Genomic DNA, 11,856 nt, shown 5'->3' with positions numbered 1-11,856 from the left:
GGCCTGGCCGTGGGGGCTGGGCTGGGCGGGGCTCTGCGTCGTGTACGGCGACTTCGCCGAGGCCCCGCCCCCTCCCACGCCACAAAAGCTCGAGGGCGGGCTCATCGGCGCTCCAACCAATCCTCGGTGGAGCCAGTGCCGTCCATTTTTGTACATTGACCAGTCAGAGTCTCGTAGGGGCGGGACGCGTCCGCTTCTTCCTGTCTTGCCTCCCGCAGAGTGACGCCAACACGCGAGGGCGGGATTCTCCGAGCGCCAACCAACCACCAACGGGAGCCTTCCGTCTGTTTTTCCATTCCCGCCAATCAGAGGCCGGAGGGGGCGGGACGCGGTTGGTTTTTTCCGGGCGTCCGCCGCGGCCCCACCCCGTTTCTCCACCGCCGCACGCGGTCGCGCTCACGCCTGCGTGTAGGGGCGTGGCCTGCGGGGACGACGCGTATAAATGCGGGCGTCGGCGCCGGCGCCATTTTGCGAACGGCGAGCAGCGGCGGCGGCGCGGGGAGTGCAGCGGAGGTTTTGCTGGTTTCGGACCCCAGCGGCCGGATGGTGAAATCCTCCCTGCAGCGGATCCTCAACAGCCACTGCTTCGCCAGAGAGAAGGAAGGGGACAAACGCAGCGCCACGCTCCACGCCAGCCGCACCATGCCGCTTCTCAGTCAGCACAGCCGCGGCGGCTGCAGCAGCGAGAGGTGAGCGCCCTGCCCCCGCCGCCGCGAAGCCTCCGGGAGCGCCGTCCGCGCAGGCCCGGGAGGGCAGCGCCGTCCGCGCAGGCCCGGGGCGGGGTGGGCCTCGGGGCGCCAGATAAGTCTCGTCAGCGCCAGATCCGCCCCTTTGTGGCGGCCACGATCGCGCCGGGGGCGGGGCGGGGCGGGGCCTGCGGCGCGGGGCCCGGGCCCGGGCTCGGGTTTGCGATTCGAGCGGAATTAGGGAGTCGCGGGCTGAGGACTGGGGGTCGGGCTTGGGGTTCGGATTCAGGGGCTTGCGAGCGGAGCCCACGATTTGGGGAGGACCCGGGAAGGGGACTGGAGACCCGATCCGACGTCAGGTGGTGGAGGGTCTGGGGTTAGATTGGGGGAGGGCGCGGCTTGCCAGGCCGTGTGTCCTGCAGAGCAGGGGCTCCCTTCCAACTGGAAGGACTCTGCAGAAGTCTCGGATCTCGGGTGCTGTCGGGTCCAGGTTGAGGACTCATTTCGTGGTGGGAGAGTCTGGGATCTGGTCTGGGGTTTTCAGGGAGGACCTTGTGTGGGTTTAGGGGTGGCAGTTAGGGGAGAGGTTGGGACCAGATTTATGGTTTAGTTTGCATCTGGTGTTTGCCTGTTGATGACTCGGGTACTGTGGGTGGACTTGGGGGGTATTTGTTTTGTTTTTGATGTATAGAGAGCATCTCTCTCCTGTGGGGGGACTTGGGTATGTTGTGGGAGGACTTTGAAAGTGATGAGGTTTTGGGGGGCGTGGAGTGGGTGGTTGGGGTGGCAGGGTGTGAATGTCTGGGTCCCAGGAGAGGGAGCGGGTGGAAGAGCCCGGCTCTGGGCGGGTGTGGACTGGGTCCACTTGGGCTTTGAAGTCTGCAGTGGCTTGGGTGAGATGGAGGAGGGTCTCACCTGAAGGATACAGGATGGGGACTAGTTTGAAAAGGGCGGAGGTAATGGTGGGAGGGCTTTGGGGTGACTGAGGACTCTGATATGGGCTGTGCTGGGTCCTATTGGGTGAGAGTGGGAAGGGGAGGGGACTTGGTTCTCTGTGACTCCAAAGCTTAAGTGAGGTGTTGGGTGAAGTGGAGGCTGAGGAGGAGGGCGGGACTTTAAGAGGGGCTGGGCCTGAGCTGTAGAGAGGAGGAGGTGGCCTGGTATGGGAGGTTGCCTTGGCAGCATGGGGGGCAGGATAGCCCAGCTCCCTGCTGTGGACCACAGTGCTGAGGTGACACCGCCTGAGGCCCTGATGGGGCCCTGCTTTACTCCAGAAGGGGCAGAGCCGCAGAGGTGAGGGCAGTGAGCTAGGACCACCGTCCTCAGTGGCTGTGGAGTGGGGAGTCTGGGGAGCCCAGTGACTTACTGCCCTTGGGCACTGTCTCCTGCAGTTCTAGGGTCGCCCTCCATTGCTGTAGTAACCTGGGTCCGGGGCCTCGGTGGTGCTCCTGATGTCCCTCACCCACCCCTGAAGATCCCAGGTGGGCGAGGGAACGGTCAGCGGGATCACAGTCTTTCAGCTAGCGTCCTCTACTCCGTAAGTACCTGTGGGGCATGCGTCCCGGTGCCGGCCACTGCACGGTAAGCTGGCCATCCTGACAGCCCTGCTCCCCCAGGACGAGCGGCTGAATGTGACAGAGGAGCCAACGTCTAACGACAAGACCAGGGTCCTGAGCATCCAGTCCACGCTCACGGAGGCCAAGCAGGTCACCTGGAGGGCAGTGTGGAACGGTGGTGGCCTCTACATCGAGCTCCCGGCTGGGCCTCTGCCTGAGGGCAGCAAGGACAGGTGGGCCACTTTCCTGTGGGGCTGTAGGGGGTCTGGGGTCTGGTGGCTAATGGCCACATGCTCTCCTCAGTTTCGCAGCTCTCCTGGAGTTCGCGGAGGAGCAGCTCCGGGCCGACCATGTTTTCATCTGCTTCCCCAAGAACCGTGAGGACAGAGGTGGGTGTTGCTGCGGGCTCCCCAGGGAGGGAAGCTCTGGCACCCCAGGCTCTGACCCTGTGTCCCCCACAGCCGCCCTACTCCGAACCTTCAGCTTTCTTGGCTTTGAGATTGTGAGACCCGGGCATCCCCTCGTCCCCAAGAGACCCGATGCTTGCTTCATGGTCTACACGCTGGAGAGAGAGGACCCGGGCGAGGAGGACTAGGTGCCAGCCCTGCCCAGTGTCCCTGTGCCCTCTCCTGGGTTTGTCCACATGTCGTGATTGTGCAGAATAAACGCTCACTCCATTAGCGGGGTGCTTCTTTGAGCTGAATGCTGTGTTTGTCATACTCAAGTGTTGGCTTTAATTCTAAATAAAGGTTTCTATTTTACTTTTTTTATTGCTGTTTAAGGTGGTCAGGTGACCTGTGCTAGAGCAGCCTCCTTTGAAGCCTGGCAGAGATAGATAGTGTCACCTCCCTGGCTCAAACCCAATAAAGTGATCTTGCTCACCCGTCTTGTGTCTGTGTCCTGCCTCTGGGGCTGGGTTGGGCTCCTGTCGGCTGTGGCTCAGAACCAGGGAGGGTTCTGGGATTTTGCAGCCCTGGCCTCCAGGCGCTGCTGAACCACTGCATACATGGCTGGTAGGGCTGGGGTGTCCTGGACCGTTGTGAAGCTGTGGAGTCTGACAGCTTCCCAGGTGACTGGCTAAAGGTGGCTGTGATGTACTTCCACAGGGTTGAAGTGTCACCTGCTGGCCACGGTGGGGTGTGGGAGACAGGTTGGGCAGGAGCTGTGTGCTCGGCTGTCTGGGGTGTAGACATGGGTACTCTTGTCACTGGAGTGGTCTCAGGTTGGAGCTGGGTTGTAGGTAGGACATAGGACTTCAGTTACAGACAGCATTTGTTTGTGGTGGGCTAAAGGACCCCTGACCTCTGCTGTGTAAGCCCCTTCACCACCTGATGCCATGGTGTCTGGGAGACTAGTGGACAGGACTGAGGTGAGTGTGTGTCTGTCCAAGAAGGGGCCCGAGTTGAGACTAGTGTCATTTTAGGCTGCTGTGTGCTTACTCTGTATAGGCCTGCTCTCCGTGGAGCTCAGCCTTGGGGGGCAGGGCAATGGGTAGACCAGGAGAACTTGGCCTCAGGTGGGGTCTGTGTTGAGGGTCTGTGTGTATCTAGCTGGGAGAAAGGTTAGGCCTCAGCAGTGGCCAGGCAGTCCCAAGTTCCGGGCATCAACCATTTTGGAGTCTCTTCCTCTCCTGGGCACATGGGGGTGCTGTGGGGTTACACATGCTGTCCAGTCACGTAAATGGCTGCCTACCCTCATGGAGACCTGATCCTCTGGCCAGCAGCATAGCTCCTTTGTTCTGTTTTTCAGGTAGGGTATTTCATAGCCCAGGCCAGCCTCGAGCTCCCTATGTAGCCAGGGTGTCCTAGAATTCATGCTCTTCCTGCTCATGAGGGCTGGGGTGACTGGCTTGTGCCACTACCCCAGATTGTCTTGTCTTTTGACCTAGTAGCAATGTATGGTTTGCCTGGGGACCCTGGTAGACTCAGCTGATGACAGGGACCCCCCTCAGGGATCTTGGGGGTCACATGTCCCACTGGACCACCAAGAGCAGTTTCTGAGCTTTCAAGGTCTCAGGAACTTGGCTGGGAGCCTCCAGTCAGATTCTGATGTTGGGGTGAGTTGTTACCTGATGAGGACCTGATAGCCCAGGCCTTTTGGGACAGGTTAGGGCTCGAGGCTCCCCGTTTGCCTGTGGCCAGCTCTCCCTGACCATGGCCTCCCTAGGAAACTGTAACAAGGGCACACCTGTCATCCCCAGAGGGCTGGGACGGGGAGATTTGTGTTACAAGCTGGTCTGGTCTACACAGCCAGACTAGAAGAAGGGCTAAGCATAGTCTCCAGCAGAAGTGCCACAGGAGCCTGAGGACCCCCTTTCTATCCGGAAACACTTGGGAGGGGAGACAGTCACTCCCCTAAAAAGATGTACTCACAGATGTGCCTGGTAGCTTTGCTGAGGTAAACAGTTCATGTGTGCAGGGTTAACGGCATGCGGAGCCAAGAGATGTTAGCCAGACAGCGGGTCTCCCAGCAAGGCAGAGACCCTGGCACTTCCCCTCCCTCTCCCTTCTCCCTCTGGAGACAGCATCTCTCTGTGTAACTGGCTGGCCACAAAGATCCTCTAGGTTAAAGGTGGATGCCACCATGCCTGGCAACTTTGAATGCTTTGAGTTTTGTATGCAAGTGTATGTGTGCCATGTTATGTGGGGTTGCCTGAGGGGACCCCGGGCATTGGATCCCCTGGAGCTGGAGTCACAGGCCAGCCAACACGGGTGCTGGGCCAGACTCAGATCCTGCAAAGCCATGCATGCTCTTAGCCGCTGCTGAGCTGCTCTCCAGCCCGAGCTCCCTCCTGCTGAGGATGGACTCGGTTTCACATGCTAGGCAACTGCTTGCCACTGACCACACCCTCAGCCACCCTCAAGCCAGGCCTATCTCATAACATACAAGTTGGCCTTGAAGTAATCTTGCCTCAGTCTCCTAAGTAGCTGGAATAACAGTTTGGGAACATGTTTTCTTTTCTTTTTTTTTTTTTCATTTTTCTTTATTAAGACATTTTCTACTCAATCCATATACTATCCACAGATTCCACCCCTGCCCCATGTTTTCTTCTTGTTTGGACCATAAATGCCCTATATGGGGCCTCTGGGTTGTGGCTTCTTCCTGGGCCCGGGTAGCCGCCCCCACAGTGGGTGGCTGGAGTTACTCTTGCTGTTATGGAGATTTGGGGGCACATGCAGGCAGAGCATGTGCACAGCTAGGGTGCCTTTTTTTTTTTTTTTTTTTTTTTTAGATTTTATTTATTTGTTATGTACACAGTGTTCTGTCTGCATGTATGACTGCAGGCCAGAAGAGGGCACCAGATCTCATTACAGATGGTTGTGAGCCACCATGTGGTTGCTGGGAATTGAACTCAGGACCTCTGGAAGATCAGTCAGTGCTCTTAACCTCTGAGCCATCTCTCCAGCCCTAGGGTGCCTTTTGAGGAGACGGATGAAGTCCTTTGCTCCAGGGACCCCCTGAGATGGAGGTGACCCCTGGACTCTAGCTCTGTGACCCCACCTTAATGGTGCTCTGTGGTCATCGTGGGCTGCTTGCCTTCCCTGGACTTATTTCTCCCCTAGGAAATAGTGCAATCATCTTTCAGGACACTAGGAATTACCCACTCCAGGTCTGGGACAGGGATAGTGTCCAGCCCAGAGGACATCGGGAGGAAACAGATGAGCCACTGTACACACAGGGCCTAGTCCCAAAGAACTCAGCCCCAAAGCCAGGTCCCCTTGACAAGGGAAAGTGTCAGACCCAAGTGGGAAGGAATACATGGACAGCTGTTAGGCCAGGCCCAGGATGGGGCAGGGGCCTTCCCAGGGCCACCCCTCACCTCTGGCACCCTCAAGGATGGGATGTTGTGGAGACAGAAGCCAGGAGTTGAGACCCTGAAGTGAGTAAGCCCTGGGGCAGGGTAAGGGAGGTGCAAAGATTGTCACCCAGCACGAAGGAGGGGGAGGTAGAAGAATCCCAAGTTCAAGGTCATCCTCAGCTATATGGCTACATGAGTTTCTGTTTAAAGAATAAAGCCCGGTGATGGTGGAGCACACCTTTAATCCCAGCACTCGGGAGGCAGAGGCAGGTGGATCTCAGAGTTCGAGGCCAGCCTGGTCTACAGAGTGAGTTCCAGGACAGCCAAGACTACACAGAGAAACCCTGTCTCAAAAACAAAAACCCCCAAAAGAATAAATTATAAAAAGACAGCCTAGTGTCTCAGAGCCAAGAGCTGTGGAGACTTCTCGTTAGGGGAACTGCAGAGGAGGCAGTGCATCCTGCGACCTTCCCCTTTCTGAGGCTCATAGTCTCCTTGGTGGGGCCACCTAGGAAGTCCTTGGTGCCTCTGTCCAACTACAGAGCTTGTGGGCTGTCTGCCAGAGAACTCTCCCAGCCCTGTTCTGCCCTGCTGCGTGGCCACAGGAGAATCGCTGTCCCTCTGTCCACGGTAAGGGTATCTCCCACATCCTGTCTCCCACATTCTACCACGGCCACCTACACTTTTCCAGTCTTTTCCAACTTATATTCATTTTTATTTTGAAACCATTTCTTGTAGCCCACCTGCCCGGGAGCTCCTGAAGCTTCTGCTGAGATGACAGACATGTCCCACAGCTGTCGTCCGAAGTTTCTGTCCTACCCACCAGTTCCCGAATATCCAGCAGCTGCTTCCCAAATAATTGACTCAGAGGCTTAGTATTCCTTGTAAATGCTCGGCCGGTAGCTCAGGCTTATTACTAACTAACTCTTACACTTAAATTAACCCATATTTCTATGTGTTTAGCCATGTGGTTTGGTACCTTTTCTCAGTAAGACATTCTCGTCCTGCTTCCTCTGTCTGTCTGGTGACTGTGTCTGCCCTTCCTCTTCCCAGAATTCTCCTAGTCTGGTCACCCGGCCTACACTTCCTGCCTGGCTACTGGCCAGTCAGCATTTTATTAAACCAATAGGAGTAACTAATCTTTACGGTGTACAAGAGCACTATCCCACAACACATAGCTGCTGCTGACACCATTTGTCTGAGGTGAGGTAGGTGAAGAGCCCCAGCCTCAGCCCTGAGGTCTCTGACGGTTCAGCCTCCAGTTTGTTATGTACCTAAGGCTGACCTTGAACTCCAGATCCACCTCCCCAGTGCTGGGTTGACCACAGTGGTCTCTGCCAACTCCAGCTTCTCTCCTGGGTCACCCTTGCAGCCAGCGCCACCTAGCTTCCCAACCCTGAGGGAGGGACCCGGCCACACTGCCTCCCACGCCCACATGGGAATAATAATAAAAACCTTTTGTATTAAATCATTTTGTTTTATTGGGTTTCAGTCAAACACAGCGGGGTGAGGATAGAGGTTGGGAATGGGGAACCCCAGTGTAACGCACTGACATTTTGTGACCCCTAACCCTGCCGAGTGCACCCCTCCTTGTCTTTTAATGACTCTAAAGGCACTTGGATTTCGTTGGTGGTTGTTTTGAGGGCCCTCAGGGTTGCCATGGCAACGGGCTAAGAGGCTACTCCAGGACTAAAGGGGTCAGTCCTGTCCGGCTCAGGGGTGGAGTCTAGAAATGCCATTCCGCCCAGTCACTGGTGTCCTGTGGACCAGCTTGTGTGTGGTGCAAGGGTTGGGAACGGCAAGGCCAAAGGGTCCCCCCATGTTCCCAGCCAAGTTCAGACCAGCCACGCTTGGTCTGAGGCTTCGATTGCATGGGCTTGCCTTTCTCTCTGGACACAATCGGGAGGGCTCTGCGAGGCCTGGCCTCAGCACACAGGGCAAAGGCTGCCCGCTCAGATCTGTAACGGAAGACACCGAGGTGCCCAGATGACCACAGCTGCCACAGCTGGGCAGGAGGAGAGCCGCAGTCTGTCTTTCCCCAGGTCCCCTCCCTCAACACTGCTCTAACCGCAGGGCCAGAGGTGGACACCGGGAGACCCCTGCTGCTCACCGGCCACAGGCGACCACATCTGCCGAGCGAGCGGCAAAGTGGATATGGCTGTCTAGAGGCATTCCTGCAAGCAGATGTCCAGGACAGCTAGGCAGGGCGGAGGCACCTGTAGAGGACATGGGGACATGGCTTCTCCTGGCAGGTGGAAGTTCCTGGTGGGGGACAGGGCTCCTTCAGTGACTCTGAGCCACTCAGCAGGGCCTGGGGGAGCCCTGGGTTGCCTGTTGGCCAAGTAGTGGTGAACAGGAGCTGGGCCAGGGCACACCCTGTCCTCCGAGGGTCCCTGCAGCCCTGGGCCTTGTGTGTGCCCGGCTGTGCCAAACTAAGGCACCTACTGTAAGCACTGTGCCTGTCCGGTGTCCCCAGGGGCCTCCCACCGTAGGCATCGGGGGACCTGACTGCTGAGGCTTTGCCGCCACAGCCTGCACCTGCCTAGGTAACCTTGGGCCTTGAGTGTCCCCAGCCATTGGGGTCCCAGCACAGCAGCCACAGCAGAGGGCGGAAAGGACAGGTTGAAACCGTTAGAAAACACTTCAGGAACTGCAAAAGGTGTGATCTGCTCAAAACAGTCCCGTGGATGTCTACAAAAACGAGGAAGTTCTGCCTCCATGCTTGCCCCTGGAGAAAATATGCATAGGTGGAGATTATCTGGGACTAGATGGAGGCTGAGAGGTTCCCCCACCAGCCCACCGTGGGGTCGGCTCAGATCATCTTCATGTTGAACTTGCGTGCGCCGCCCTGGCCGGCCGCGGCCGTCGGCCCGTCCACCTTGCGGAAGGAATATTCCACGGAGAAGTGATTCTTGTGCTGCCCCCGGCCGCGGCTCCACACGAAGAGCAGCAGGAAGCAGAAGAGGACCACGCCCAGGAAGGTGATGCACCCCATGGCGGTGGACACCAGGATGGTGGTCAGGTCCAGCGGGAACCGGACGCCCACCTGCGTCTCGTTGTGCCCATCGCCCTGGGTCCGGTTGGCAGCCGGCTGGACGGTCAAGGTGGCGAAATATGTGTCGTTTCCTCCGGCGTTGCTGGCCACGCACGTGTAGGTGCCGCTGTCCTGGGGCCGCGTGTCCGCCACGGCCAGCGTGCCCCCGGGCAGCACGCGTGCCCGGCCCCGGCTGGCAGCCGTCACCGTGTGGTGCTGGGGCGTCACCCAGACCACCGTGGGCACCGGCTCGCCCTCGGCCCGGCACAGAAAGCGCACGTCGTCGCCCTCGGTGGCCGTCACGTGCTGCAGCCGCCTCTCCCGGATCTTGGGCTTGCGACACACGAAGTACTCAAAGAGCACCGAGTCCGGGAGGATGTGCAGCGCGTCGCCGCGCACCTCGGCGGGGGTGGCGCAGGCCGGGAGCCTGCCGTCGAAGTTCAGGGTCTTCCGCCTCTGCACGATCCACAGCAGGCGGCAGTCGCAGGCCAGCGGGTTGCCGTCCACGCGCAGCGTCTCGAGCGTGTTCACCGAGTGGAACGTGTTCTCCTCCAGCGTGGACAGCAGGTTGTCCGAGAGGTTGAGCAGGCGGATCTGCCGCAGCCCCACGAAGGCCTGCGGCTCAATGACAGCCAGCAGGGCGCCCGCCAGGTGCAGCTCGCGCAGTCGCACCAGGTCCCGGAAGGAGCCCCGCGGCACGGTGCTGATGGGGTTGTGGGACAGGTTGAGGCACGTGAGGTGGGCCTGCTGTCGCAGCGCGGCGGCCGGCACGGCCGTGATGTTGGTGTGCGTGATGGACAGCGACGTGAGGTTCAGCCCGCGCAGGCTGCCCGGGGCCACCTCCTCCAGCAGCGGCCAGTTGTCGATCTCCAGGTGCGACAGGCCCGGAAGCTTCTGGAAGTTCTGGTCCTCCAGGGCGGCGATGGCCAGGTGGCGCAGGCGCAGGGCGCCCAGGCCCCGCAGGTGGCCCAGCGACTCCGGGGACAGAGAGGTGAGGTTGCAGCGCTCCAGGGTGAGCTCGGCCAGCCCCAGCAGCCCCGCGAAGGCCCTGCGGGAGATGAACACCAGGTCATTGTCGCCCACCTCCAGCCGCTGCAGGCTGCGCAGGTCCTGGAAGCTGAAATCCAGCAGGATGACCAGCTTGTTCTCGCTCAGGTCCAGCAGCGTGAGGCTGTCCAGGTGCGTGAACACGCCGGGCGGGATGAGCTTCAGCTGGTTGCCACGGAGACGCAGGATGCGCAGGCGGGGCAGGTTGGCGAAGGCCCCGGGCTCCACGTGGGCGATCACGTTGTGGTTGAGGTCCAGCTCCTCTAGGGTGGGCAGCGAGGCCAGGTCCCCGGGGTTCAGGCAGCGGATGCGGTTGCGGTTGAGCTCCAGGAGGCGCGTCTCGGCCGGGATGCCTTCGGGGATGGCGGTCAGCCGGCGGCGTCCGCAGGCCACGGTCCGGGTGGACGCAGAGCACTCGCAGCGCGCGGGGCAGCCCGCGGCCAGGGGAGGAGCCGTGGGCAGCAGCAGCAGGTGCAGGCCCAGCATAGGCAGCCAGCAGGTCATGGTGTAGGGTCTGGGCCTAGGGCCGCGCCAGCATCGTCCAGGACACCTGGAATGGGGAAGGGGAGCGTGACATCATTATCCATGGCACTTGGGCAATTCTAATCCCAGCCAGACACACCCAGAGACGCTGACCCACGACTGCACACTCAGGAAATCTCCCCACGGATACCCACGGTGACAGTATACATGACAGAAGCCCATGGCCCACGGACAGACGGCAGAAACGTAGCATGGGCCATCCACACTGGAGCGTGACTCGGCCATGCCGCCTGCAGGGCCACTGAGGACGCTGTGCTCAGCGAAAGACCAGCTCCTAAAGCCCACTCAGCAGGACCCCCGTGCAGCACCCAGAACAGGTGGACGAGGTTAAAAACAAGCTCTCTTGTAGCGCAGGCTGGCCTCAAGCTCACTGTGTAGCCGAGGCTAACTTTGAAGATGGAGGCACAGCTGAGTGATACCTGAGCCTGAGAACCTAAGAAAGACAGGAAGGACCCTGCCCAGCGCCTTGGAGGGACTGAGTATGCCAGGCCTAGTGGACACCCTGGAACTGTGACAGAGGACATCTCCCTCCAAGGACACCCAGTTGGTGACTTATGGTGACCCCATGGCTGTGGGATGCTCTAGGAGTCAGGTACTCTAGGATGGCCCTGACTCCAGGTGTGGACGGAGGGCCAGAGTGGGCAGGATGCTGAGACTTCCTGCAGCGCCTGCCTGGCTAGGCTGGACCAGGTTCCCCCAGACAGCCTGATTGCAGCCCAGACCTAGGGGTCCGGGGTGGGGGAGGGACAGCTGGACTGGGCTGCCTGGCCTCTTTTGCAACATGGTTTTCCATCTGCCAGGCAGGCTATTTATAGCATGTTAGCAGCTGAAGCCCCCCAGGCAAGACCTCTCCGTCTGTGTCAGCCTGCCTGTCTTCTCAGTGTTCAGACTGAGTACGCCCGGCTTGTGAGTACAGAGACTGGAAGGCGCAGGTGCGGAGGAGAGCCCCTGCCAGGAATCCCCCAGTGAGGGGCTGGGGGCGTGGTCAGGGTGGAGCCCCTGCCAGGAATCCCCCAGTGAGGGGCTGGGGGCGTGGTCAGGGTGGAGCCCCTGCCAGGAATCCCCCAGTGAGGGGCTGGGGGCGTGGTCAGGGTGGAGCCCCTGCCAGGAATCCCCCAGTGAGGGGCTGGGGGCGTGGTCAGGGTGGAGCCCCGCCTGGACTCCCCAGTGAGGGGCTGGGGGCGTGGTCAG

General features: G+C 59.7%; 2 protein-coding genes across 2 annotated transcripts; one reads left to right on the top strand and one right to left on the bottom strand.

Moving 5' to 3' along the window:
- On the top strand, positions 1-3,125 carry Oaz1 (ornithine decarboxylase antizyme 1). Its single transcript, XM_059252128.1, is given in 6 exon segments — positions 1-689; positions 2,078-2,135; positions 2,137-2,223; positions 2,303-2,475; positions 2,546-2,631; positions 2,704-3,125. Coding segments are annotated over 6 exon segments (684 nt in total). The 5' UTR covers positions 1-543; the 3' UTR covers positions 2,838-3,125.
- Positions 3,126-8,616: 5,491 nt separating this feature from the next.
- Positions 8,617-10,626, bottom strand: Lingo3 (leucine rich repeat and Ig domain containing 3). Its single transcript, XM_059252101.1, has one exon. It carries the CDS (start codon positions 10,624-10,626, stop codon positions 8,854-8,856), a length of 1,773 nt encoding a protein of 590 aa, XP_059108084.1. The 3' UTR covers positions 8,617-8,853.
- Positions 10,627-11,856: the final 1,230 nt, after the last annotated feature.

The sequence above is a fragment of the Peromyscus eremicus genome, unplaced genomic scaffold, assembly GCF_949786415.1.
Source record: "Peromyscus eremicus unplaced genomic scaffold, PerEre_H2_v1 PerEre#2#chr22_unloc_1, whole genome shotgun sequence".
Lineage (NCBI taxonomy): Eukaryota > Metazoa > Chordata > Mammalia > Rodentia > Cricetidae > Peromyscus > Peromyscus eremicus.
The sequence above is the reverse complement of the archived record's forward strand: the minus strand, read 5'-3'. Positions and strand labels throughout refer to the sequence as shown.

Coding starts and splice junctions, on each gene's coding strand:
- Lingo3 (XM_059252101.1), bottom strand. CDS start 10,626: ATGACCTGCTGGCTGCCTATGCTGGGCCTGCACCTGCTGCTGCTGCCC.